The sequence below is a fragment of the Labrus bergylta genome, chromosome 6 (genome assembly GCF_963930695.1).
Source record: "Labrus bergylta chromosome 6, fLabBer1.1, whole genome shotgun sequence".
Lineage (NCBI taxonomy): Eukaryota > Metazoa > Chordata > Actinopteri > Labriformes > Labridae > Labrus > Labrus bergylta.
The window spans coordinates 9,488,941-9,516,507 of NC_089200.1; the positions used below are offsets into that span (position 1 = coordinate 9,488,941).

At 38.4% G+C, this 27,567-nt stretch overlaps 2 protein-coding genes and 1 long non-coding RNA gene across 3 annotated transcripts; 1 reads left to right on the top strand and 2 right to left on the bottom strand.

Moving 5' to 3' along the window:
* Window positions 1-233: 233 nt before the first annotated feature.
* Window positions 234-8,958, bottom strand: LOC110005680 (complement factor H-like). Its single transcript, XM_065955667.1, has 11 exons — window positions 8,807-8,958; window positions 7,476-7,658; window positions 6,812-6,994; window positions 6,489-6,680; window positions 6,174-6,347; window positions 5,395-5,562; window positions 3,215-3,382; window positions 2,707-2,871; window positions 2,064-2,246; window positions 1,783-1,968; window positions 234-334 (listed from the first exon to the last, which is right to left on the bottom strand). The coding sequence occupies exons 1-11, from the start codon at window positions 8,874-8,876 to the stop codon at window positions 330-332; spliced, it is 1,677 nt and encodes a 558-aa protein (XP_065811739.1). The 5' UTR covers window positions 8,877-8,958; the 3' UTR covers window positions 234-329.
* A 10,494-nt stretch (window positions 8,959-19,452) lies between these two features.
* LOC109986559 (uncharacterized) lies at window positions 19,453-21,682 on the top strand. The gene is made up of 4 exons (XR_010666519.1): window positions 19,453-19,985; window positions 20,409-20,547; window positions 20,721-20,748; window positions 21,262-21,682. It is a non-coding gene; the product is annotated as an uncharacterized lncRNA (long non-coding RNA).
* Window positions 21,683-22,637: 955 nt separating this feature from the next.
* LOC110005681 (complement factor H-like) lies at window positions 22,638-27,354 on the bottom strand. The gene is made up of 9 exons (XM_020660961.3): window positions 27,173-27,354; window positions 26,689-26,868; window positions 26,307-26,412; window positions 25,962-26,038; window positions 25,442-25,633; window positions 25,104-25,292; window positions 24,149-24,343; window positions 23,710-23,889; window positions 22,638-22,966 (listed from the first exon to the last, which is right to left on the bottom strand). The coding sequence occupies exons 1-9, from the start codon at window positions 27,240-27,242 to the stop codon at window positions 22,773-22,775; spliced, it is 1,383 nt and encodes a 460-aa protein (XP_020516617.1). The 5' UTR covers window positions 27,243-27,354; the 3' UTR covers window positions 22,638-22,772.
* Window positions 27,355-27,567: the final 213 nt, after the last annotated feature.

Here is a 27,567-nt window from a genome sequence, read left to right on the forward strand (position 1 = left end):
TTGTCAATTTTGGGATTTTTTTCAGTTTGGACATTTTGATAGATAGTTTTAGTTTCTGCCTTTTTGTTTTAATAAATAGTTTTATTAGTTTATTCTGCACTTGGGTCCACCTCCCTTGTTTTACACACCGAACTGTAACTAAATTGAATCAATTTTTCCACGATACCCTTTCCAATAAGCATATTGTTGGTTATTCATCATGAAGCTTCATCAGTAAGAACAATCAAAACAGTTGGTTTATTAAATGCTCTGACCACACAACAAATTGAAGGACCATGGAAAAAATGTAAATATGGTGGTTTTTATTGAGAGTCTGCTGGAGCTGGTTACTAAGCTGTAAAAAAAGAGAGAGAGAGAGAGAAAAAGGTGTTCAGTACCACGTCTCAAAATGCATCAGGTTTAATTGATGTGCTGTAGTGTTGTACACAGTGTTTGGCTTTAAGAAAAACAATGCTTGATATAGAGCTGTGTTTGTATGGTTGTCCTTTAGAAAGAGTAAAGGAATTTAAGTTTTTGGTAGTATGGTTTGATGAAAGGCTCACTTGGGCCGTTCATATCAGAAATATAATTGAGAAATGTGGAAAAGTACTACATAGAAAGAAACGTTTATGTGGTTGTGAATGGGGTGCAGAGAGAGGAACCATGCACACAATTTATCAAGCTATGTATAAGGTCAGTGTTTGATCATGGCTGTGTTATGTATGTCTCTGCTGCCAAGACTCTTTAAAAAAAATAGATATTGTTCAATCTAAAGCATTAAGAATCTGTTCAGGAGCCTTTAGATCTTCCTCAGTGCCTGCTTTGTTTGTTGAAATGGGTGAAATGCCATTGCATTTGTGACGGATTAAACTAGGTTTACAGTACTGGTCAAACTGAATGGTAGTGGTCATAATTCAGTCATACAGAAACACAGGCACTCAGGTAATAGAATCAACAATTGGTCTTGGTCTCAAGACCGGTCTGTAAGCCTTTTTTTAGGTCTCAGTCTTGTCTTGAAACAAAGCATTTTTACTCGGTCTTGTCTCAGATTGGGCGGACTCAGGATTTTAAATTAAGACTGATCAAGACCACCACTGAGAGGCTATTTGCCCATGAGGACAATAACTAATAAGACCTATTTCTTTTTTTGGACCAGGCTGTAAACATGTTAATATCTACTGTAAAAACTTCCATTTTGGAATGGGGTGTGTATGTGAGTTTCAGGGCTCTTAGAGTCAGCCTCAAGCGGACCCTCGACAAATGCCGGATTAGGCACTTCTGCATTGGCTTCATTTTTCACACAAGAGGTTGCTGCTTGGTCGCCAAACATACTTGGATTGCCCTTCATACACCTTGGTGAGCAGCCCAGGTAAAGTGTGTGGGAAAAAGTGATACCACGCTATTTTGACTTTGAGGCAGCCACATGAATTACTGGACACTTCTGAGCTGGAGAAGGAAACATGATCAAATTTAAATGTATCCATACTTAAGCAGGTAAGCTCTTACCTTCACATACAGGAATTTGAGGGATCAAAACAATAAATGTGTGAGTATATCTACACCAATTGATCTCATTTTTAATTCCATCGTATCTAATCTCTGATCATCATAAATTAATTTGTGTCGGTAAACACACCAAAACTCTGAAGATGTCATAAAACTCACAGCTACAAATCAAGTGTCCGTTGAACCATCAAGCAAAAGATTTGATGCACTGAAATTCCATTTTGCACATATTCATGAGGACAGTTTTGAATTTGTACGTACTTTTTCTTGAAATCCTTTCATTTTGGATGTACTTACGTCTACATGAAATGTTCTTAAATTCCCATTGGCCATGCAAGCATCGAACCGTGCCCTCTCCCTCCATCGTGTACTTATCACGGCACTGATAAGTCACCTCCGAGTCAGACAGGTATTGCTTTTGGTAAGACTTCACAATTACAGCATCTTCAATTTTAGGTGGGGGTTTGCAGGGATTGGAGACAGCTGCAACATATCAAAATACACACAGCACAGAGTTACATCCTGTACATTTTATAAATACTTTTATGATCTACAGTAAGAACTGACTATTGACTCACGTTGACAAATTGATTCCGGCAATAATTCATCTGAACTCCAATTTCCGTCTTCACATGATAAACGGTCAACCTGATTGCGGTATCCATCTTGACAAGTTATCTGCAGTTCTTGTCTGCTACGGAGGTTTAGGAAAGTGACTTCCGCATTAGGAATCACAGGAGCTTCTCCGCACCGACTTTCCTCTACAGTGGAGATGATTACAAAGAGACATTAATTACATCGCTGCTGACAGCCGTGATAATTGAAGTAAATGAACAAAATGTTTACTCTATGAAGAAGCCGTCTTCAGTGATGTCACAAAAGTGTGATCAAGCAAAGAAATTTAAAATAGCACAAAATGTATTATCATGGTGTTTACTAAAATTATATAACAAAATGTGCTATGTCAGAGGACTGGTGTAATATGCATTTACTGTTTCACAGAATAGTGTTTTGTTTATTTCTTTGGAAAATCCTCTCTCAACCCAAACACTCTATAAAGATTTCATATTCTCCTCATTTTCACCTGTCATATTGTCAGAATGTGAAACCTATAAAACAGCTTTTGCCCGATTTGTGGCCAAAAAAACTCCTTATTTAAAGTACTGCTACTTACTGTACTGTACCCCCCCCCCACCCCTCAACCCAACAAAGATGAATTACCAATGCAGTCTTGAAGTCCAGACCACTTCCTGCCTTCACATACGGCTTCTCCCCACCAGCCTTTGGTGGGAAGCTTAAAATTGTCATTGCAGGTGTAGTACAGCTTGTTATCCTCCTGAGCAACAACAAATCCATTTTGAATTTCAGCTTCTCCACATGCAGTCGCTATATAAAAAAAGAACAAAGAAGGATTATATTCAGACAGCACTGATGGAAAGATATAAGTACATAGTATCATGTGAAGTCCTTTGAGGAGGGCCATCGTCGTCTGTATGATTCCAGTGCTTGAGTCTAAATTCAAGAACAATCTCTCTAAGCTGTGAACTTTTACTCATGTGAAAACAAATGAACATTTAACTGTTCGAACTAGTAACACCTTTTATATTAAACGTTTGCTTCTTTTTATCTTGGAGGAAGTGTTAGATATTTCTGTTGCTGAAAAGACAAAGAAACTAGAATCGCACGTTAAGCATTGTATTTGTCATTGTACTGTCGTAAAATTTCTTACCTTGACAGCTCTGAATCCCAGTCCATTTACCTTTCTCACAGGTAACATAGAAGGACATATCACGATCGTGCTCACAGGTGTATTGTACTGCTTGGTTGTGCTGGTATGTTTCTCTTTCATTGTGGGTAATGATTGCATTGGGGATGGGATGTTTTTTACACGGTACCTCTGAAACAGATTCAGTGAAAGTGTCCGGTTAGTCACACGACCTCCACTTCATTTGACTATCTTCATGAAAAACAAAACATCTTATTTAAGTAGGCTCATCGCCAATAAAGTGTTTAAATGAAAATTCCTGTAATAGTCTTTTTTTTCCAACATTTTACTGCTGCTGAAAAGAAATAATATAAACTAAAACATCATCTTAGGACAGAACAACTGTAATTATATATTCACATCAGAGCCCCATGATATTTTGTTTAAAATAACTACAGATCTGTTCAGTTTTATTAATTTTTTTTTCTATGGGGTGATAATCAATAGTGTTGGTTAACTGGTCAGGTTGTATGGTATTTGTTTAAAGGGGCCATAAAAGGAAAAATCCATTTTGACAGTGTTTTTGAACATAGATTTGGGTAAACTAGCTGAGTGTCTACCAACCCACAAAATGTGAAATAAATCCATCCAGTCCTTTGATTGTGGTCTGCATAAGTCTTACAACACAGAGAAAAATGCTCAGTTTCAAATTTGCTCTCCTTGTGATGTCACAGTGGGATTCTGGTAAAAAAAAATCCCCTCCCCTCCCTTGGTATGTCCGCCCATGGACTCCACCCCCAGCCTATAGCAAAACTTTTGCGCAGGTACGCCATTTTTATTCTCACGACAGAGGAGTGATGTCTAACGGGAAAAATCGGGGGGGGGGGGGGCTTATTGCATTTAAAGAGACACACACACACACCCAAATGAAGCGTTCTGAGAGAGCTGGTTTATAAAGGGTCAAAAACCTCCTCTGGTGCTTGATTCATGTTATATTTTGACCAAAGCACAGCACAGATGTTTCATGTAGACCACAGGGGACTGTTTGAAAAGGTGGACATATATATGTATATGTCTTCTTTAAAGTAATGCTCGATCAAATCAACAGGAATGCACTTATAACGTCAAAACAAGAGCTCAAGTGTGCGTGCCCAGCACAAATGTGTTGTCTAACATTTTTATGTCTCAGCCTCTCGGTTACGTTCATGTTTTCTTGTTATTGAACCAACAGTCATGTGTACTAATGCTTGCATACTTGAGCTAGCATCAGTTCACAACAGTAAACAAGTAGTTTTGATTAGCATTAGCTCGCATTCTATGATTAGCCAAACTAAGTATTAGAAGCTACACTGTCACAAGCGCTGTGGGTTATTGTCAAGCGGTTGTGTCTTTGCAGGTGTGTAGGGTAATTGGTGAAATACATGGGATTTAAGTGATAAGCATAAACTTCACTATCATTTGAAAAAAAAACACGACCAACATTGAGTAAGTCTAAGCTGAGGTCAGACTACACGTTGTAAGCGATCCGGCAGATGTAGGGTTTCAGGACCCGTCTACCTTGAAAATGGATCGTTGTATCCTGTAACACAGTTCTTCCTGAACTACAATCAAGGCCGCATCTGGGACGCCTCACAACCTTCTTACAGAAAATTGGTGCTGCGAGACTGAACTATGCGACACTGGAAGAGTTTGTCACGTTCTGGCAATTATTTTGTTTTCGTTTACATTCTTCTTTCCGGGTGTCGTCTTGCCCATCGTCTTCCTTCCAACGGCATCACATCAGCTAACAACCATGTATTCTGTCATGTCATGTCGGTCAAGTCACGGTACAAAATGTTTGTCTCTGTGATCGCCTAATCTGACACAGTGACCGTCATAACAGAAAATAAAGTGGTGTAGTGTGACCTCGGTATAACACAACCCCTTGTTCTGCTGTCAGGGTTTCCAACAACTCAAAGGGAGCATAGGTCATTGAAATAAAATTCACAGTATTTTTTTGCTTGCCGACTGACTAACTAAGATTTTCTGTGTTTCTTAACTGATCTAAAAGTTACTGTGTTGACTGGGAGTCATGAAGTTTTAAGGTTTTCTCCAAGTCGTAATTTCGAAAGATCTTCTCCAAATGCTTAGACGACAAAAAAAACAGATGAGCTAAACAAAACAATGTATTTTAACAATGAACTTATTGTTCTGTTGTTTCTTACCTTCGCATCTCGCATTCCCAGACCAGTAATTGTCTCTACAGGAGAGAGTGAATTGTCCTTCAAAACCATCCTTGCAGACGTACCTGACCTTTTCGTTGTAAATGTACGTCTGCTTGTCATTGCTCACAATATCAGTATTTGGAACCTCATGTCTGTTGCATGTTATATCTGAAAAAGAAAATTGCAGTTAAACACAGTTCTGTTCACACTTCTAACTCACTCGATGGTACAATTATTCATCATTGTTGGTCTTTCGGAAATCATGGAAATGAATAGAGAACAAGGGGACCCTCGACAAATGCCAGATTAGACACTTCTGCATTGGCTATATTTTTCACACCAGAGGTTGCTGCTTGGTCATGAAACATACTTGGATTGCCCTTCATACAGCTTGGTGAACAGCCCAGGTAAAGTGTGTGGGAAAAGGTGATACCACACTAGTCTGACTTGAAGGCAGCCTCTTGAGTAGTGTTGGACTTGTTATAGTGTTGGACTTTTATCCTCCTGCTACTGTATCTAGGATATCCTGTACAGATAACGACCACAGCATCCTTTTCATTTCATGCCAAGCCTCCAGAGTCCCTCCTCCCCTCCCGTCCAACAGGGCAAACTTCACATTGTGAGGGATAAGTGTGAGTAGCAACTTTAGAAAATTTCAGTGGCAGGTGTTCCTGAAATTGTCTAGAATGTTTCCATGGAACATCAGCCAAAAGATTAATTAGACCTCAATGATTTAACATTAATACTCATGTTATTAACTAAAGAAAACTTCACAATACCTTGACAAAGTGGATTTGGACTCCATCCATCTCTGGTGCACCTGGCCGAGCTTGATGCTGCCCTATATCCTGTTTTACACCGATAGCTTACACTCTCATCCAGTGTTATTATTTGTCCCCAACGGACATTCCAAGAATACACACGTAAGTCTCTTTGATTGCTGCACCTCACCTCTAAAACAAGAGAAAGACTTGTTAATCTTTGGTAGATCAAGATGGCATTAATAATCATCATCACCACAGTTTAATTCTACACACCGCGCAGTAAACAACCGTCTCATGATGTGATTACTGTGATACCATGCACTTCTATACCTTGGCAAACTGGTGTGATATCCCATTCTCCGTCGTCATTACATGTGGATACAGCTGAGGTGCTCTGAGGTGTAGAGATCCAGTACTTATCACCACATCTGGTTGTGACTGTGTCTCCAGGTGAAAACACATTTTGGAAAGTGTCATATCTGGTGCCTTCGAGTGTCGTCAGCGGCAGTTTACATTTTGTTGCTGCATTTTGTTGGAGAAAAAGAAAATTCAGTTCATCAGTTTGTTGATCGAGGCAGTCGACAATCCCACAACAACCCTTCACCTCCCACCAGTCAGTGTAATATAACCGATATAACTCAGTTTATACTTACGCTCACACACAGGCGCTGGACTGAACTCGGCTTTAGTTCCTATTTTTGTGCATTTTGACGGTCTTTCAGTCTGTTTATTGAACCTCTGATTGTACTCAAAATGCAGGACTTCATGTTCTTTGTGATCTCGGAGCTCTCCAGTTAATCGTCCATGTTGAATCTGAGGTATTGCACATTTGATCCCTGTTGAAAAATATACACACAAGCATCATCATAACTACATTTGTTTTCCATAAAGAATGCAATGAAGATCAGCTGCTCATTTGACCCTAACATTTTGGACCTGTTTTATAATTATTAATTGAAATATGGGCATAGATCTAATGTTAATGACACTAAATGACGATGAACATCAGATTCCAGATAGGAGAGTTTTTTTCTGAGGTTTTCTTGAATGATAAACAACTATAGCAATTATTTTGATTCGGCAACCTTTCAATTTGTGGCTCAGTTGTGCCTACATTGTCAGAGTTATTCAGATGTTACATAACGGCCAATTGGTGGTCGGTTTGGCCATTACTTTTAAGTTGTTTGGTGATTAATGGTGGTTGCTGTAGTGTTTTATGCATGTAAGGGGTTCTTTCTTTGCTTTTCCCATTCCTCTCCATTTCTCTCTGAAGACCTTCCTGTGTGTTCGGTTCTCTCTTAAGAAAGCCTGCTTTACCTTCACAGCTTGGAGCCTGGGCACTCCACTCTCCATTTTCATCACAATAGATCTCCGACGTCCCATTCAGAACCTCTGTGTTAGACTTGCAGCTAAATCGAACTACATTGCCGTGGATTGCGTCCTCCGGGTCCCCAATCATCTGAACATTATCGGCCACATGAATCACTGGACACTGCTGAGCTGGAGAAGGAAACATGATGAAATTTAAATGTATCCACACTTGGGCAGGTGAGCGATTAACTCTTTATAAGGGAATGACAAAGAAATCAAGGAACAACACCATCCCAGCCTCCAGCCATGCAGATGCGAGAGTTACTCCAGCTGACCATTTGATAGCTGGAACCAGGATTATGTAGAAAATAGATCATAAAATTCTGTATTTAGAGCCACGTTTAACTCTAACTCCCTGTTATGCTCAACATGATACATGGACAATACAAGGAGATATTATAGGCTACTTTTTTTACCCTTTTTGACAGGTGTATACAACTTTTGACCCAAACACAAAATCGTCGCCTCTTTCCAGATGGAAATCTGCAAACCGGGCGTGGCCAAGATAACCAAATGGTCTTACTTCAAACATGAAAATTGAGAAAATTAGTCAAAACAAAACAAAAAAACTATTCTTTATGTAATACAATTTGTAAAAAGTAAATTCAACAATAAGAAAACAGTAAAGTAGAGCCCGCTTTGACATTTTGATTTCTATCAAACCAGGAACAATCATAGACTGTAAATATTAATGGACGGAGCCTGAGTGACGTCAGCTGCCTGCTCCTGCAGGGGGCTCCGGAGGCTCACCAGCAGCAGCCGCCATGTTGGAAATCCTGTCTCAGCCTAACTTTCAGTCAACCTAACGACAGATTGAGAGCTGGAGCTGAGGCGGGTTTAAAGCCTCTTGATGAACCATTACATCGCGCCCACCTGTCAATCAGCTACGCGTGTAACTATGGATAACACATAACGTTCATGAAATCTAAACGGATGCGTTATAAAAAAAGGTTCACCCCAGTGCAGTGTGTGCCCATGAGGAGAATAACTATTCAGACTATTTGTATCATATCATATAGTTTGTATCATATTGTTTCATTTGTATCACATTGTTTCATTTGTATGTTTAAAAATACATAGTTAGATATTTTACAACTGGGTAATAATACTTGAGACAATACAGTGCATATGTAAGTCAACCATACCTCTGATTAACACTAGTCTTTAAGATTATATCAAAACATACAATTATCATTGGTGTTTTTGAATGTCCCTTTTCTGATCCACCCCTTTCTCTTTAAGTTAAAAATTGCAACAACAAAAAAAGTCCATCTTACCATTCTGTGATAAGGAAACTCTCACATTCCCACACAGCTGGAAAAACAAAAGGATTAAAGTCAAACGCATTTCAACCTACAGTGAAACACACTTTTTTCTCTGCAGAGTCCCTGTGTGTTTTCCCTCAAATGCAGCACTCTGGGAGCAGTGAAACAGATGCATTCAATGAGACTAAACAGCTGACACTGCTCTATCTCTCTCTCTCTCTCTCTCTCTCTGGTCACCTGAGCAGAGAGAGAGAGAGTTTTTTTTTTCCTCCATCGTAAAAGCCATCTACTGCTTCGTACATTGATTGGACCCAGGTCCTGACCTCCTTGTCCTCATAGTAGGTTACGGCCATGCTGGCGCCCCCAAAATTGTGGCTTTAATCTTGTAAATTTACAACTCTATTCTTATTAAATTACTATTTTATTATCTATTCTGGTGAATTATGGTGAATTTACTTTCTTCTCGTAGTATTTCAACTTTATCTTGTAACACTAAGACTTTCATCTAGAAATCTAATTTTTCACACGTTAATTGTGAAATAAAACCATCCAGTCCTTTGTTTGTGGTCTGCATAAGTCTAACAACAGAGAAAAATGCTCCGTGTCAAATTTGCTCTCCTTGTGACATCACAGTGGGCTAGTGGGAAAAAATACCCTCCCTCCCATTGTATCTCCACCCCCAGCCTAGAGCTAAACTTTTGCAAAGGTCCGCCATTTTTATTCTCGCTACAGAGGAGGGATGTAAACCAGGAAAACTCAGGGGGGGCTCATTGCATTTAAAGAGACACACACACCAAAACGGAGCGTTCTGAGAGAGCTGGTTTATACAGGGTCACAAACCTCCTCTGGTGCTTGATTCATGTTATATTTTCATCAAAGCACAGCACAGATGTTTCATTTAGACCACAGGGGACTGTTTGAAAAGGGGGATCATATGTCCTGTTTAAAGCATTCCTTTTTGATAAAGCTTATCGTTAGGGCTGGTGTAGGTATGGGCCACCTCCTATAGTTACAGAATGCTGCTATAGGCTTAGACTACAGGGGGAACTTGCACCTTCCGCTGCCTGAAGTCCTGGAAATTGTATGCAAATCAGGCCGTATTGCTTTCCAAATGGCTAAATTGATTTACAAAGTGCTGTGTTTAGTGTGTCAAGGGACAGAATGAATGAGTTGATAACTTAACACTTATCACTGATATTAAAACTAAACAACCTTAAGACCTAAACAAAACTATAAAGGTTTTAAATCCAGATTAAATCTCTGACTCTTCTTCTTTTGTTGTTTTCTTTCTATTTGTTTTGATTTTTAGGAATGTTTTGTACATTTGTTCTTAAAGTCATGCTTAGTCTATAATAATGTGTTTTGTACCTTTTTATGATTGTAACAGTCAGACTTGCACGAGCACAAGCACGCAGGTAAACAACGTTGACAGTCTTTATTATGAAGAAATCCAGAGTGTCATTGCTGTATCTGACTAAAATGACTCAAAATAAGCCACAAAGTAGCTGTCATGTTCTCTGAGGGTGAGGGTGAGGGCGCGGACTTTACCGCGCGTGACCTTTATTTTTTATACCTATATTTTTATACCTATATTTAGACCTATATTTATGGCTGTATCTGATAAAAATGACTCAAAATAAGCCACAAAGTCAGTAAAGTATCTGTCATGTTCTCTGTGTTGTTCTCTGATGTACAGACACCTGTTTGTAAATTGAGCACGCGTCATCATAACATAAAGCCATGCATGTGCTGTATTACGATGTCATGTACAAGAGGTAACCGTGCTTATGTCCGGATTGTCCTGAAGCAGTGTGATGGCTGGCCGTGCCGGCCGACCCCCCGCTGGGGAAAGGGGGGGCCAATAGTGCTTGAGTACGGCACGGTACGGATGGCCAGTGTGATCGCGCCATTAGAAAGTACATAACCCTTACTAAATGCATATTTTCCTGGGACCTCCTGAGCTCTCGTAGGTCGGGACAGCCTGCTGCTATGGACCACCACCCCCCACGCCCCACTCCTGTTTGTCCCTATCCTTCCTCCTGCATCTCCCTCTATCCCACTTTTCAAACCTGGCGCAATCTCAGCAGATGGCTGTTCATCATGAGTCTGGTTTTGCTTGAGATGTCTGCCTTTTGAAAGGACATTTTTTCTTGCCACTGTAACTTTGTTAAATGTTGCTAAGTGCTCATGATGGATTAATGTCGGGTCTTTTACCTGCTCTTTGTTAAGTGTCTTGAGATTACACTTGTTATGAATTGGCTCTATACAGTTAAAGATTGATTGAAGTAGTGTTAGAACGACTATAATTTGATGCTCATACTTTACTCTTAGTTGTGTAAAATTTTCTCTGTCAGGTTTTAGTTGCATAGACTGTTTTTAAGACTGGTACTTTTTCATCTTTTAATGTCCTCAGACTGAGAACAACAAGTTACTGTGACGTCTTTTGAAGGAATTCAGTCTCATGTGTTCACAGCAGCGTTGCTTTTTTTTAAACATGAATCATTCATGTTGACATAAAACTGTTTTTGCTTGCTCAGTCAGTAACTTTTAATTTAATTGCTTCATTGACTGGTTACTCCATACAGAGATTTTTATCTAATGAACTTTGTCCTGTACCAGCTCTATTCCAGTTATATTGAAATCTGTTTGCTAACTGGAAGCCTAATGTTTGCAAACACAAATGTAACAAACATTCAGCATTTCTATTTAACTTGAACTTTTGGTGCCATCTGCTTAAAGTGTTATTTAATGTATTTGATTATAAATGCGATCTGACGTGTGTCCTTTAAAACACATAAGGTTACATCGTTTATATAATAGTTGCAAAGCAAACTTCTTGACCTAAAAGATCTAACGGTCTTACAGTTTGGGGAAAACTCTAGAAAACTTGTTTTTGGAACAACGATCAAATACTTTTGTAATAGAGGGTATGTGGACCTACGATAACACATAGACACACTAGAAAACAAATGGTAAGATTGTAATTACAACCATATCCAAATTTAACACATTATGTTGTCAAACACCTGAGCAATAGTGTCACAGAGAGGTTCCAATATTTAAAAGATATATGAGGGCACAAATGGCAGTATTTACCTGACACATTGTTTGTACCCCTTTGGTAAATAGGTAAATACTCAAATTTATGGTTTTAATCCAGTAATGTTTTATGAAAAATTTTGTCTGAAATTGTACAGCGACAACAATACATTAAGGAAGGTGTCAGGAGCTAATGTTAGCTCAAAGGAGGTTGAATGGTAATGTTAGCTGTTGTCAAACCAAATAACCTGAAATACAGCACTACAACCTCACAACAGCGTTTAAGAAGAAAATGGCCACTTCTCTAATATGCCTCATCAATCGTTCTCTTTTCTTTCCCTTTATCTACCTCCCTGTGTTCACTCAGCTGTGAGCTGTGAGCATCCGCCTGCAGATGGACGGATTACAGTAAAAGGTTTTTATGAAAATCAAGAGCTCATACTTCCTGACCGTTTCCTCACGTTCAGCTGTGATGATCCTAGGACTTATCTTAACGGCAGTTCAGTGCTGATATGTGGTCATGAAGGGGAGTGGGACCATCCATTTCCTACTTGTGAAGGTACAAAAAAGAATTATGTGATACTTAATTCTAGAGCATGTTTAAATACACTAAAATGACTGCATACATTACAAACATAAAGCATGTAAAACCCCAAGTCCACTGAAACTTAGTTTTTAATTTGATTACATCTGTTTTATTCTTTGCAGATATAACTTGTACTGTTGGCGAGATGGATCCCCGTCTCACTGTAACTGGACCAATCATTGCAAATAAAACCGTTAGCGTTGGACATAATCTACGGTTCCAGTGCGATGATCAATACTCACTGCAGGGGCCAGAAGTCATCGAATGTTTACAAAATAGGCAGTGGAATAAAGCCTTTCCAACATGCACTGGTACGTTGACTTCCATAGTGAAGTGAATCCAATTCGTGTGTGTTTCTTTTCCAACGGCAGATTTCATGTTCAACCTTTTTAACAATCACATGAGAGGCAGTGAGTGATGAGCTATGGGCCTTATTGTGATAAGTATTTTACTTCATAAAATCAAAATGGATTACTAAATTTAAAAAAATGAGCACTCGCCGTTTGAGACATGACCTAATCAGACCAGATCTGTAAACATGTTCATTTCTGCCTTAAAAACTGGCTTTTTCACTGTGTGTGTATGTGACTTCTGGTGCCTCTGCTGCCAGCCTCAAGTGGACAATCGATGAACTGCAGGATTTTGCACTTCTACATAGGTTTCATTTTTCAACACCGGAGGTTGCCGCTTGATTCAAACAGTGCTGCTTTACTCCGCATCCTTTAAAGTAAGAGAGGGAAACTTCCCACAGTACCTTGTGATTAATCCCACTCACTTTGTCTTTAAATAGGAGTCACCTTATTGGTTCCTCTGAATGTACCTGATCGAATGAAAAGATAAGACACTGAGTGAACACAAATCTTTATTAAAGCTGTCAACAACCAAGACACAGAAATAAAATGAATGAATTCCTTTTTACTTCATATTTAGTCTACCAGCGATGTTCTCAAGTTTCTGATGTAAATGTTCAAAAAACTTTACTGGCAAGAGGGAAGGTCAATCTCACCGTCATTACAAGCTGGACGCATGTTCATTGAGGTGCCGGGTCTTCTTCCTACAGTACAACTGAACGTTACCACATCATTATGGCTTAAATACAGCTTCTCCTGAGTGCTGTGTTTGCTCAAGCTTTCACTGGCCACAGTGCACGGTTCTGCAAGAGAACACAGACAAAGAGATTAATGACATTTCCAAATATACTTTTTTACTTTTTATGTCTTTCAAAAATTCATTATAAAAAAACACAAAACACAACTGTTCAAGAACAAGTAGTGTTGTAGTACGCGAGACCGGTCTTGGTCTCAAGACCACTTTTTGAAGGTCTTGGTTTCGTCTCGGAATCAAAAGCATTTTTGCTCAGTCTTGTCTCCGTCTCAGACTGGGTGGATTCAGGATTTTTATTGAAGACCACCACTGATCTGTTTTTTTTCTCCACATCATTTCTGTGATTAGAAGGACTCGGTCTCGCCCTGCCTTTGTCTCAGTCTTGACTCGGTCTCGATCCCTAAGTGTCTTGGTCTTGTTTTGGTCTCGGAGCACTTTGGTCTCGGGTATGTCTTGGTCTTGGTTATTGTGGTCTTGACTACAACACGAAGTACAAGTATAAAGACATCCAATGGACTTTTTTTCTTTTGTGCAAAGTTTTCTAAACTTCTCATCCAATGAGAGAAAATACTTCAACTAAATCATTTTTAAAAAGTAAGTAATTTGATTTAAATAAAAAGTTGTTCTGCAAAAACAAAAAAAATCATAATGAATTAATCAATCAATCAAAAATCCATCTTTATTTGTATAGCGTCAATAACTGTCCTCATAAGTATTGAAGCTGAAGTAATGAGCTCGTTTTGAACGTGTTGGGAGAAAGTGAATATTTCAGCTCAACCAGAATGATATTCTCAAGTGAAATATGAATATACCTGAAAAGTATAACACTTACTAAGATAATTCTTAATTGATCCCCAGTGGGGATGTTTAATGTCTTAAAATGTTTTTTAATTGGTGATTGTTTCCTGGTTTCAGGTTTTTAACTAGTTATTTTTTTACCTGTACTTTTCTTTTTTAAAAACATTTTACGTTCTATTTTTGGACAATAAGAAAGGCCCGCACACACCGTCAGGATTTATGCTGATATAACAAAGTTTCGGTCGGACCGACCTTCATCAGGTATAATTAGCGTCCTCTGATGCAGCTGTCACACACTCAGGTGTACAGAGATTTTCACTCTCTGTTTTTGACTTCACTGTATTGACTTCTATTTCCCAAATGTCCTTCTTCGTTTGAATTATTCTCATTACTGAAATGAGTAGCATTTAAGAATATTTTCTTACCTTTATGTTTGCAAATGTTGGCACACTTTAAAGTCATTTCAAGAGTCACCAGTATCTGTGGTATCTGGACAGGTGACCGAGCACCTCCAAGCTAAGAACGAAACCCCCAACCGCTCTGATACGCTCCCTGCTTAGCGGTGTGTAGAAACCCCACTCTGACATCCCTTCATCAGTGAATATAGGTGCTGCTTGTGCATGTGTGTAAAACAGGATGCATATAAAAGCTTACTGAGGCATCTCATATTTCCGGTCCATTCTCCGTTGTTGCAGGTTCTGTAAGGATTCCCGTCCATGGTGTAAAATCTCTGACATACGTTCTCAACTCTTTCATTGTGCCTGTACAGAGGTTTCAAGCTTTCCTTCACATCTCCATCGGCAAGCGGTAGTGGCCAGAGGCAGCCTATGGGCACTATCAAGCTTTTCAGATGTCTCTCTGGAGAAAAGAAAGCGGTAATTTACAGTAACTTGGGAGTCCATTGTTTCATTATCTATTTTAGAATTGTCATAGCTTTATTTTGAAAACCAAAGCATTCAGTAGAGAAAGGACAAAAAGTTAAGTTATGTGTCATTATTAAGTGCTTTACTGTTTTAAAAATCCTTATCTAATGCTCTCCCCATGGTTAATCTTTAACATGTTTGTCCAGCAGGCTCAAGTCACTTCCAGTCAACTGAAGATTTACTGGCAACAGTGTCATCACACCATCAACACAAAAGGTGAAGAAGAGCTTAAGTTAAAGGTGACCTTTTCTTTTCTTTTGATTTATACATTAAGTAAGAAATTACTTATTCATCCTTCAGCCAGCTTCTGTGTGTAGTTTTTAATTTAGAGGTGATTTTACATGGTTTAAAGGGATAGTACACACATTCATATTTTACATTGATGTAAAACCAGGTGTTGTCCCTGTGGTTACTGCACTGCAACTTGTGTTCTTGGTGATGACCATAAACTGACCGTGACATCACGAGATTTGGTGGCAATTTTTGTAAAAGTGAATAACGATCACTTCAGCCCGGCTCAGACTACAGGATAATCGGGCTGATTTGAGCTGCGATTCCCCCGTCCCGACAATCTAGGTGGGTGTTCCTGACTCGAGGCTGAACCAACTATCTGCCCCGATTATTGTGTAGCAGGAGTGGTATAAAGATCCAATCTTAACCTCCCTGATCTGCTCAGAGTGCATTGGCGGCTGCCCCGATAAATATCAAACATGTTCGAGATTAAGATTTAAAATCTTGACGATTACGTCATGAAAGGCTCAAGTGTAAGCTTGTGTGATTACAATAACCGCGAGACAAGGGAGGGTAGTAGTAATGGCGACAGGCGACAAAATGCAACCCATACGGGTCTGATGGACTTCTCAAATGTACATAACAGTTAAAATCTTACCTCCAGCTTTGTTTGAAGAACTGACAGTCCATGAAGTCCGCCTCTCCCCAGCCATGTTAAGTCTTTTCTGTATATGAAGTCTCTGGTTTGATTCAATGCTTTGCTTTGGCCAGCACAGATCTCTCTCAAATTGTTTCACTAGTTTGCTCGACCCCTCACACAGGAAAATTTTACTGCTCAAGGCTTTCTCTTCTGCATCTCGGGAGACAAAATTCTGATTCTCATTCCAGCCTCTTTCAAGTTTCAAATATTTCTCATTCATTTCTTTTTTTGTTTCTCCTAAAATTCACTAGGAGAAATGGTTGAGACTATAGCCACAGGAGTCTTATTTGAGACTTAAAGCAGATATCTTGTTAATGGCTCATTTTCATCTCCAAAGGAGAAAATAATGAGACAAAGAGAGACTGTGATGAGCCTACTAAAATTAAGCAGCCTTACAAATTCCAACCTACATAAACATCAAATGATCAACATTTGTTTCAATAAAAACAAACAACTTGATATGTTATAACAAATACTTCCGTTATTAAAACAGCTGATTAGGAAGCAAGTCTTCATTTTCATCGTCAACCAATACTGATGCTTCTATAAAGAACAGGTTTCAGCTGGGTGACCAACAAAACTAAAACAGACAATCAGCAAGTTTGCCCTTTTTTGTTACTTTTAGTTACTGTTCCTGTTATGTGCACAAAATCTATGCAGACTGAAAGTTCTTCATATAAGCTTTAACCTAGACCCAGAAACACCTACTTTTAGAACAGTATCTGGTGATGGGAAAACAATCCACAACATGAACAATTTCCAGTCCTTTACCTCAAGCAGCATTTCTTAATTAGATGGTCTCAAAATGTCCATTCAATGTGCCACATTTAAGCTCTTAGCCCTCTTGTGACACTTGTTTATAAGGGCTTTCTTGGCCTTTGCTTTCTCCACTGGTGTCCACCCTTTCCATGTGCCACAGTGCATGACGTAAGCTGCAAAAATAAAAGAAAGCACAAATCACCAAAAAATAATTACAGATTAATACAGTAACAGTGTTCTTCATGGAGTCAACTCATGGAGTTCATCAAGTTTTTAGTTGTTACCAAAGAGACAATCAACATCCAGTCTTTGGAGTTTCCTCATTTTAACTTCATATCTTGTGCCTTTCAAATTACCGCTGACTTCTCACTCGATGGTGCAGAGAGCAACAGGTGAAATAGCTATAGGCCATCAGATTTAATTGATAAAATCAGTAATTTTTACCTTGTGAAATTATGTCTGTGGCTAAATTAAAAGAAACCTATTTCTCTAACGAGTACATCTTTGGACTGTGGGAGAAAGCCGGAGTGCATGGACATGCACGCATTGGGAGAACATGCAAACTCCACACAGGAAAAGGCCTGTTCAACGGGCATTTTAGAAGGAAATTTCTTGCTGTGAGGCAACAGTGCTAACCACTGCACGACTGTGCAACCTTGTAAAATATAAGACATTTTTAAAATACAGACAGAGAGCAGAATAAACAGCATATACTTCTGGATTATAAATATACTAATAATAATATTTTATTCTCACATTACTTGTTTCATTTTTCAATTCATTGCAATAAACGGTGTGTCAAATTTTGCTATGTGTTCAGAGCTCCTTTCTAATTTGCAGGATGGAAATAAAAAATGAGAGCATTTATAAGTTTTGGGTGTCCAGCTGGTCAATTTTTAGTTCACTGCTGTCATAACAAAGTTCAAAATTCTGGTATCCTTACTCTAGTATGCACACTGACAAAAGGGTCAAAATGAGTGACATACTTACTTAAAATCCCATTTACTTTTGACTTCTCCAAGACTGTCTTCCCCTCTGGCACTTTTCCATGTTTCCCCAAATGCCACTGCATTTTGGCACTCCTCTGATGGTGCCTGTGTTGGTGTTGGTGACCAACACCAACTCTAGGTCGTAGTTGCTCAATACTCTCCAAAAAGCATTAAGTTGGTCACCACCTATAACAGACAAGGTGAATTATTTAGATAGTGGCATTCAGAGTTAAGAAAAAGAAGGAAATAGTTTTAAATTTGATACAGGACATAATTTATTGATTTATATATTAGGGCAGGGTAATGCCAACTAAGGTCTAACATCAAGATCCCTCCTGGATGAAACACTGTTAAATGTTGAGCAGTGAAATAACAATATAGTTACGATCTTGGTCATCTTTTGGTGAGCCAGGAGCTGGTTCATCAAATCTCTCAGGTGGGTTGTTGGCTCGATTGGGAACCTTTGTTTTTAAGGTTGCTCTGTATGGCATTGCATCCTGAAATACAGTACACAGAAGTAAAACATTTATAAGTGGTTCCAAGTTTTTTCAACGACCATGCTGGTGATGCTGTTTATATCCCAAACAAACAGAATAACGAGGTAAGATTAGCCAAAATCAATGACTTTACGCTGTTTTATGATCTGTAATTATTGAAGACAAACAAGTTTAGCTGTGAAATAACCTTTTGTTGTAATTGACTCAATCGGAGCTCTGAAACAACTGGAAAAAAAAACCTGTGGCGCCTTGCTGCTAATCGCTAGATAACCTAAGCAAGTTCATAGCCACGTGCTAAAGTAGCTAACTAACTTTGACACTCAGCACCTAAAGACAAAATTCCTCAATGAAGTATCAGAACCAACACAAAATCATAAGAAATATGCTGAATTGTACAAAACTGGACTCAATATATTTAACAAAGGTGTAACTTACTGTCTTTTATGGGGTTCAGAGTTGCTCTTTTCCTGCATTCCTCCTCCGGGCTGCTTTCGCGCTCTCGGTGTCTTCCTTACGTCATAGGTCCGCCTTGAGAATTAAATTGACCAATCACAATTCGTTGTGTACAATGGACAGCGCACTCATCCAATAACATCTTTGATTGCTGACACAACGTCCTCTTCACCTCAGGACTGCGTCTTGATGCGCCTGCGCAGTTCAGCTTCGGTGAGTGATTAATAATTGTACTGAAATTTTGTAATTCTCTACAGAAAATGTGTTTATGGTTACAGGAGATTTCCTCTGTAAGCAGTTTACAGAAATAAGAAATTGCAGCTAATGTGCGTTTAGTGTTAATAGTATTGTCTTGTGTGTCGAATGGTGAAGTTTAACAACCAAATTGATATTTATTAGCATGCTAATCGCTAATAGCTAATCATGAGTGAAACTGATGTTAATTAGCCACATGCTAAGTGAACTCTGGTTAGAAGCTTGTACAGTTGCTTTTGTATTAAACCTGCAGCTAGTAATTAATATAATGTAATCTAACCCCCTCCAGTCCCTATACACTATTTTTTTTCATGTGAGCCTCAGATAAAATGAACACTGAAAATGTACATAAATCACACATAAAGAACAGTAACAGCGTCAAAGGACACTGAATTACTGTTTACATGTTTGGTCTTACTGTCCTGCAAAGTCTTGGAGTGTAGTTGTCAAATTAGAAATAAAAAGTTCATCAGCAGGGAAAATTAGTTTTCATTTTTGAAATAATACAAAATTTACCTGCAGGCTTTCATTTGTGAACTTTAGCTTTGAAATCATGTCTGTATTAATGTCAGGAAACCTGATTTGTCCACATGTCAATGTCCACAGACCACTGTGTCTTTGGTGAACTCTAGGGATCTGGGTTGAGTCCAAATGCCCTTTTATCTTCATCAGTTAATTCAACTGTTTTACTTTATTTTTGCTATATTCCCTACTGAATAGAGGCTTGACAAATCACTGTATGTATTAACAGTGTGTGTGCCTTTTCTGTCATTCATACAGTTTCCCTGTCCTTGCAACCACGTTATCAAAGGTCATCATTGCTCCTTTATAGTTGGATAGAGCTTTTTGGCAGTGGGGTAAGTAATACACAATTTACCTCTATATTTTAATTTGGTGAGCTCAGAACTTTGATGTATAGAGTCACATATTAGACGGTTCTCTCTGTTACCATCATCAAAACACTAAAAGAGGAAACATGTTTTGTTTTTTTTTAGAATGGTGTACACTCCTGTAGTATTCACAGATTTGTAGAATCAGTGCCAAGGCATATTGAAGCTGGTCTGGCTGCCTGTCGTAGCTCAACACCTCACTAAGACACTTAATGTTGAGTCTTTTTTACCTGCCTGTATATGTGTTTATGATTTACTTAAAAATAGAATAGTTCAAATATTCAGGAAATGTTTTGTAATTAAAGAAAGAGAGGCTTTTTGACTTTGAATTAAGGTACTTATTACTCCGGGTATTAATTGCTTATTTTTTGTCCATTGAAATTATTTCAGGGGAAGAGCTGGGGTTTGATCCATTGGAAAATGACACAAAGATATCACTCACGCTGGAGAGTTTTTGTGGTTATATGGTCAACTGTTATTTAAGGTCTACAGTTCAGTAGTTTCTTTGCCTTTGGCAGCATAATACTATGTAAGAATATAAGAATTTTGTGCTTCGTTTGAAATTACAGTTTTGTCAAGAATATACACAAGCATCCCATTTTTTCTGAGTGACTCTAGATAAAATTATTGCACTAGAAACACAACAGCCTATAAGTATGTTGTAAGTTGAATATCTTAACCTTATGATTCCTCTGTTTTCAGAAGGACACACAAAGAGTGGAGAACTCAGGTAACAACTGCTCTAACAAAAACACATTTTCTAAATACACAGACATATGAAGTTTTGTGAAAGTCAACAAAATAGGCTGTAAATTATTGATATGATTCAGAAGCAAACGATTAGTGAGTTGGTAAAGTATGACCACATACCCCTTCTATTGCATGTTAAGCAAACTGCAACTGAGAAGCATGCCTCCCAGAAATATTTAACAAGTTTTTTGAGGCAGCTATGTCTTCGCCTCTACCCTGTGTTGTCTGCACATATGCCTATTATATTGCTTATGGGGCTATGATTTGATAATGAAATTAATATCCAAAAATTCAAATATAATATCTTTTGAAACACATTCTTCGTCGCTCTATTAGTGTAGTAACTGGCTATGGGTTAAGATGGACAGAATTTCTATGAAAAATAAACACGTACAGACTAGTAAGCCACAAACTCATGAATATTGCCTTTGAACACTTGGTGTACATTTAACAAATTTGTAAAATGTTTTATATGATTTTGTTTTGTGTCTAGAATCAACAAACTAGAGGCCAGATGGTTGCTGCACAGAAGGACTAGAGTGCCATGCTACTCCTGAATCTGACTTTGCCCTTGAGGAACATCCATCAATCAGGAATTTGTGTGACGACAACAACAACCATACATTTTCCCAATGCTCTGAACACACAAAAGAGACACATCACGCTGGCCTTAATGAAGAATCAGAGAGTGAAGATCCTCTTCACATAGATACATTTGGTCACCCCCTACATGAGTTTGTTGAGGAGGGAACTTAAGATCATAACCAGTCATCTGATGATGACCTGTCCTTTGATGAAGACCTATTATGTGAAGACAGTGCAGAAGCGAACAACTTGGTTTAAAATGCCTTGGAAGTGTTTTTTTGGAAAGGACCAACATGTAAAATCAATTAAAATGAGCATGGTGTATCTGAGCAACTGGTCACGTGTTAATAATCCTGTCTATTTTCTTTTATTTTCATAACTGTATACTGTATAATAATGGGTTCTTAGAATTTTATTAAGAATTGACCTAGTTTTGGCCCATTTTCAAAACCTATTATGTGTCGGTGTCTGCCTGCTACAGCTTACTGCTCCCCAAGTCTCCATGTGTCTGTAGCTCATATTGTTAATATTCATAGGCCAATAGGTAGAAAGCTCACTCTGAAAAAGTAAAGCAGTTTGATTATGGTAAATATTTTCTTGCATACATACTATGTGCTGTGAATATTAAAAAAAGTGCAGATAACAGGACCATGCAAAATTAAATAGATAAAAGAGAATAAGTTAAAAGCCAGTTAGGTTGTCAGACCTATAAAAATAGGGCTTTGTTTTAAAATGTATTGCATTAAAATAGTACATTTTCATGACACCGATAAATCACAAGCAAAAGGCTCTTTTTTGCTCCATGTGAGATCAACATGACTCAAAAACTGAGTTTAAAAAAAAGTGAAGGGAGGTTAGATTGAGTAAATTGAGAGAGCTCTCCAAGTTCTCCACCTGAGCTCAAAAAGAGTCTCAAAACTTGAGGAAAATCCAAGAATCATTTCAGAACTTGATGAGATCTCCTTTGGAACTGAAAGGGAGACTAGGTTGAGAATTTGTGCAGCTATTTTATCTGGAGGCAAGGGTGAGAAGCTGGAGAAATAAGCCATTGTCTCATTTAGCTTTCACATGGATCTCAGTGTTGTCTTGGAGAAATAAATGAAACCTTTTTAAGATCTCTTTTCTAAAATTATTTTCCTCTGGGCTGGTGCTCTACCTCCTGCTTATTGAGACAGGACGATTCAACAGCTTGTGATTAATCTCCCTCGTTCTCTCTTTCTATAGGAAATATGAATATAGTGTCTCTCTTAATTAGTACTTGATTGAAAGAAGAAGAAAAGCGACTGAGTGAACACTGATTTTTATTCAAATTGTCACAACCAAGACACAAAAGAATCAGAAGAAGTTCATTTTGAGAATATTTTTTATCCTGCCAGCTGTGTCCTCTAGTTAATAATGTAAATTCCTCAAAAAAAAACTTTACTGGCAGGAGGGAAGGTGTATAACACCATCATTACAAACTTGATGCATACCCACTGAACCAACAGGTCGTCTTCCATAGGTACAACTGAATGTTATTCTGTCATTATGAGGTGCATACAGCTTCTCTTCATTAGAGTGTGTGAAGCGAATATTGTATCTATTCATGGTTTCTCTGGTCACAGTGCAGGGCCCTGTAAGACATAACAGAAAAAAACAGCATTATGATTACCCTAAAGACTGCACAGCATACTGTTAATAATTACTGCTAGGTTTGGTTACAACATATTAGAGCCCGACCGATATGAGATATTTGATCTGTATAGATGGCTATAGATATAACCATTTGTTGCTTTGATCCCCCAAAGGCAGTTATCAAACACTTGTGGAAAAAGTATATAATGAAGAAAAGATGGTCACTTGTATGTGCGTCACCACTTGACACTCTGGAGAGTGATGATGCTTGTTGTAATCCATATAGCGCCCTCTGCTAGTGACAGAGAACTGCTAGTGTGATACAATGAATTTAAATGAAAGGTTAGTGACCGGTGAATAAATCTAGTAATATCGACGTATTTATGTGATACAGTTAGCCAATACCAATAGTCACTGAATATGCTAATATGGCCCGTTATTATCGGCTTGTGGATTAATCGGTCGGGCTCTACAAAATATAGTGATAGAAATCGAAGAACAATGGTTGGACCAATGTAAGAGAATAAAGAAGGTCAGTAACATATTCTGTTACAAAACTTAACATTTAGAGCACAAGTACGAGACACAAAACTATCAAAACAGATAGCTAGTTAGATAGCTAACTAAAGTTAAAATATTGATATCTTGCGCCAGTAATGTGATGATTTCATCGCACAGGTCAGGATGAGGATATATCATATTTGAGCTATACAGAAGGAAATTCTGGAGGATAAAAACTTACTGAGGCATTTCATCTGTCCAGTCCATTCACCATTCTTGCAGGTTTTATAAGGTCTGCCATTCATGGTATATAAATGCTGACAGTCATACTCAACCCAGTCGTTGTGTCTGTACTTAGAGTGGGCACTGTTCTTGGTGTCTCCATTTGCAAGGGGTGGTGGTCTCCCACAGCCTTTAGGAGCTGAAGGAGCATAAGCAATAACAGAGAAAATGCAAGTTAATTACCATTTTATCCAATTATGACATATTTTCCTTTCAAATACCGATATCAGACTTAAATAGAAAGTGACAGAATATTTTGCAACTACATTTTGTGGCCTAAGGGTAGGGTGGCGGCACTCCGAGTTTGCATTATACTTGACACCTTAAAGTAGGCCATGGATCATCTTTTTTCAACATTTCCCCTTGGAGTAAAAAAGATAAAGAATAAGTTGACTTACGTCCGCATGTTGGGAACTGATCACTCCACTGTCCGCCAGCTAAACATTCAACCATCATGTTCCCTTGAAGAACGTGTCCGTGCTGATTGCTGGGACATTCGAAGTTGATTTTTTGTCCTTGTCTTACTTGGTTGTTCCGTGGTCGAGGCGGGGTGATGCGTATGCCGGGTGGTAACACTGTGAACTTGCATGTGTCTGTCATGAGGGAAAAAGCCTGTTAAATCCAAAGGTCTTTGACATATAAACTGTAGAATAAATATTCATTAAAAAATGCTTTTAACTGATTAGTCACATGTTAAAACGTAATTTCTGCAACAATATTTTCATTGTCATGGCAACACACAGTCCAACATTGAATGCCTAATAGTTAAGTTCAATGTACCACCCGCAACGTTAATATAACAAAAAAACATTACATCTTGATACAGGCAACGTAAAGTAAAATATGTACTTTTGTTGTGTTAATAAGGAATGGTGAGTATTTTGGTTAAAATAAATGGAACAAATATAGGATAGACAATGTTTTACCTAAGCTTCATGGGCCCACCAATGTGGATGGGTCCCAGAAAGCTTTTCCCTTTCCCCCCCTTTATGGGCAGCCTTGGACACTAATAAAGTTAGAACTTAACCAGTATCAATGTAGGGTTTAGTGTGGACTGCACCTTAACTTAAGACATAACTCACACACATCTGGCCGCTGTATTTGCTTATTAATTTTGACTACTTGAGTAACTTTTGTATAAAAGCAGCATCACACTCGAGGTAGAGATGTACTGATTATCAGCACTTCCATGTTTAATTTCCCAATCGGCCTGCGACTGAATTACAGAAGTGCTGATATTCAGTCCAACATCACTGCCTCTCATGTGATTGTTAAAAAGGTTGAACATGAAATCTGCCGTTGGAAAAGAAACACACACGAATTGGATTCACTTCACTATGGAAGTCAACGTACCAGTGCATGTTGGAAAGGCTTTATTCCACTGCCCATTTTGTAAACATTCGATGACTTCTGGCCCCTGCAGTGAGTATTGATCATCGCACTGGAACCGTAGATTATGTCCAACGTTATAGGTTTTATTTGCAATGATTGGTCCAGTTACAGTGAGACGGGGATCCATCTCGCCAACAGTACAAGTTATATCTGCAAAGAATAAAACAGATGTAATCAAATTAAAAACTAAGTTTCAGTGGACTTGGGGTTTTATATGCTTTATGTTTGTAATGTATGCAGTCATTTTAGTGTATTTAAACATGCTCTAGAATTAAGTATCACATAATTCTTTTTTGTACCTTCACAAGTAGGAAATGGATGGTCCCACTCCCCTTCATGACCACATATCAGCACTGAACTGCCGTTAAGATAAGTCCTAGGATCATCACAGCTGAACGTGAGGAAACGGTCAGGAAGTATGAGCTCTTGATTTTCATAAAAACCTTTTACTGTAATCCGTCCATCTGCCGGCGGATGCTCACAGCTCACAGCTGAGTGAACACAGGGAGGTAGATAAAGGGAAAGAAAAGAGAACGATTGATGAGGCATATTAGAGAAGTGGCCATTTTCTTCTTAAACGCTGTTGTGATGTTGTAGTGCTGTATTTCAGGTTATTTGGTTTGACAACAGCTAACATTACCATTCAACCTCCTTTGAGCTAACATTAGCTCCTGACACCTTCCTTAATGTATTGTTGTCGCTGTACAATTTCAGACAAAATTTTTCATAGTGTCGGTTGTGCTGTGTACGCCGAGCCTAAGTCCTCATTTTTTTTCTTTTTTTTGTTACAATTTTGTTACTATCGTTTCCAAGACTTACGACCACATATTGGCACGTGATTGGTCCATCTGTCCAGCAAACATGTCCTTGTGTCTTCCTTGCTCACCATCTGATACCTGCAAAGTAATAAAACATTACTGGATTAAAACCATAAATTTGAGTATTTACCTATTTACCAAAGGGTTACAAACAATGTGTCAGGTAAATACTGCCATTTGTGCCCTCATATATCTTTTAAATATTGGAACCTCTCTGTGACACTATTGCTCAGGTGTTTGACAACATAATGTGTTAAATTTGGTTAAAAAATTATGGATATGGTTGTAATTACAATCTTACCATTTGTTTTCTAGTGTGTCTATGTGTTATCGTAGGTCCACATACCCTCTGTTACAAAAGTATTTGATCGTTGTTCCAAAAACAAAGTCTGCACCCTTGATTATTTCATAGTAGCCGTTGGGAGTATCATCAGGAAGTTCACATGGCTTTACTGAAAGAGAAGAAGAAGAGGACTCATCAAGTGAACATTTAAAGGTGAACGATATTGTAAACCTTTTTTTTCAAATACTGTATATATTCACAATAAATCGTAATATTGGAAATGTGTCAGTAATCTTTAAAAAACCTACTAAGAAAAATCAAAATTGAACGGATGTTTAAAAAATACATTGAAATAAAGCTTTTAAACAATTCACTTTTGTTGTAAGTTGACTACCCCGGTTACCAGGTCGCCCCAGGAGAACAAAAGAATCGACATTTAACTTACAGTAGCAGGTTCCTTCATGGACTGCTATCCAGCCACTTTCTGAGCACACATATCTGATGGGGGGACCTGATATATATCCTATTTCACAAGTAAAGCGAATCACATTTCCTTGCTGATATTCATCTTTTTTGGTGTTGTCTGAGACATGGGCGTGAGGAATATCTGGGAGCTGTGAACAGTCTGATGAGAGACAGAATGGAGGAACAAATTAGTTATTGGACATTTCTTTTCAACAGCTGCGTGCTACAGACGCAGAGTTTTCCCCAAACTGTAAGACCGTTAGATCTTTCACAACTGGGTAATAATACTTGAGACAATACAGTGCATATGTAAGTCAACCACACCTCCAATTAACACTAGTCCTTAAGATTATATCAAAACATATAATCATCATTGCCGTTTTTGAATGCCCCTTTTCTGATCCACCCCTCTCTCTTTTTAAGTTAAACGCTGCAAAGCAAGTATTTTAAAAAGTATGTCTTACCGTTCTGTGACAAGGAAACTTTAACATTCCCCCACAGCTGGAGAAACAAAAGGATAAGAGTCGATCGCATTTCAACCTACAGCCAAGCAGTGACACGCACAAGTGTAGCCTTTATGATAAGCTCTGTTTTCTCTGCTGAGTCCCTGTGTGTGTGTTCCCTCAGCTGCAGCACTGTGGGAGCACTGAGGGTTGCAACATTGAACTGCCCAGTGGGATTGCACAAGCCACATGAACACAACATGACGCATAGAAACACACAGCGATACTACACTATGCAGAAACTTTACTTAAATCTTCATTGTTGCAATCAAAACTGTGTGTTCCTTTCTGATTTTCTCGTTAAAAAATGCCAAGAGGTTTGCTTTGCAACTATTATATAAATGATGTAACCTCGT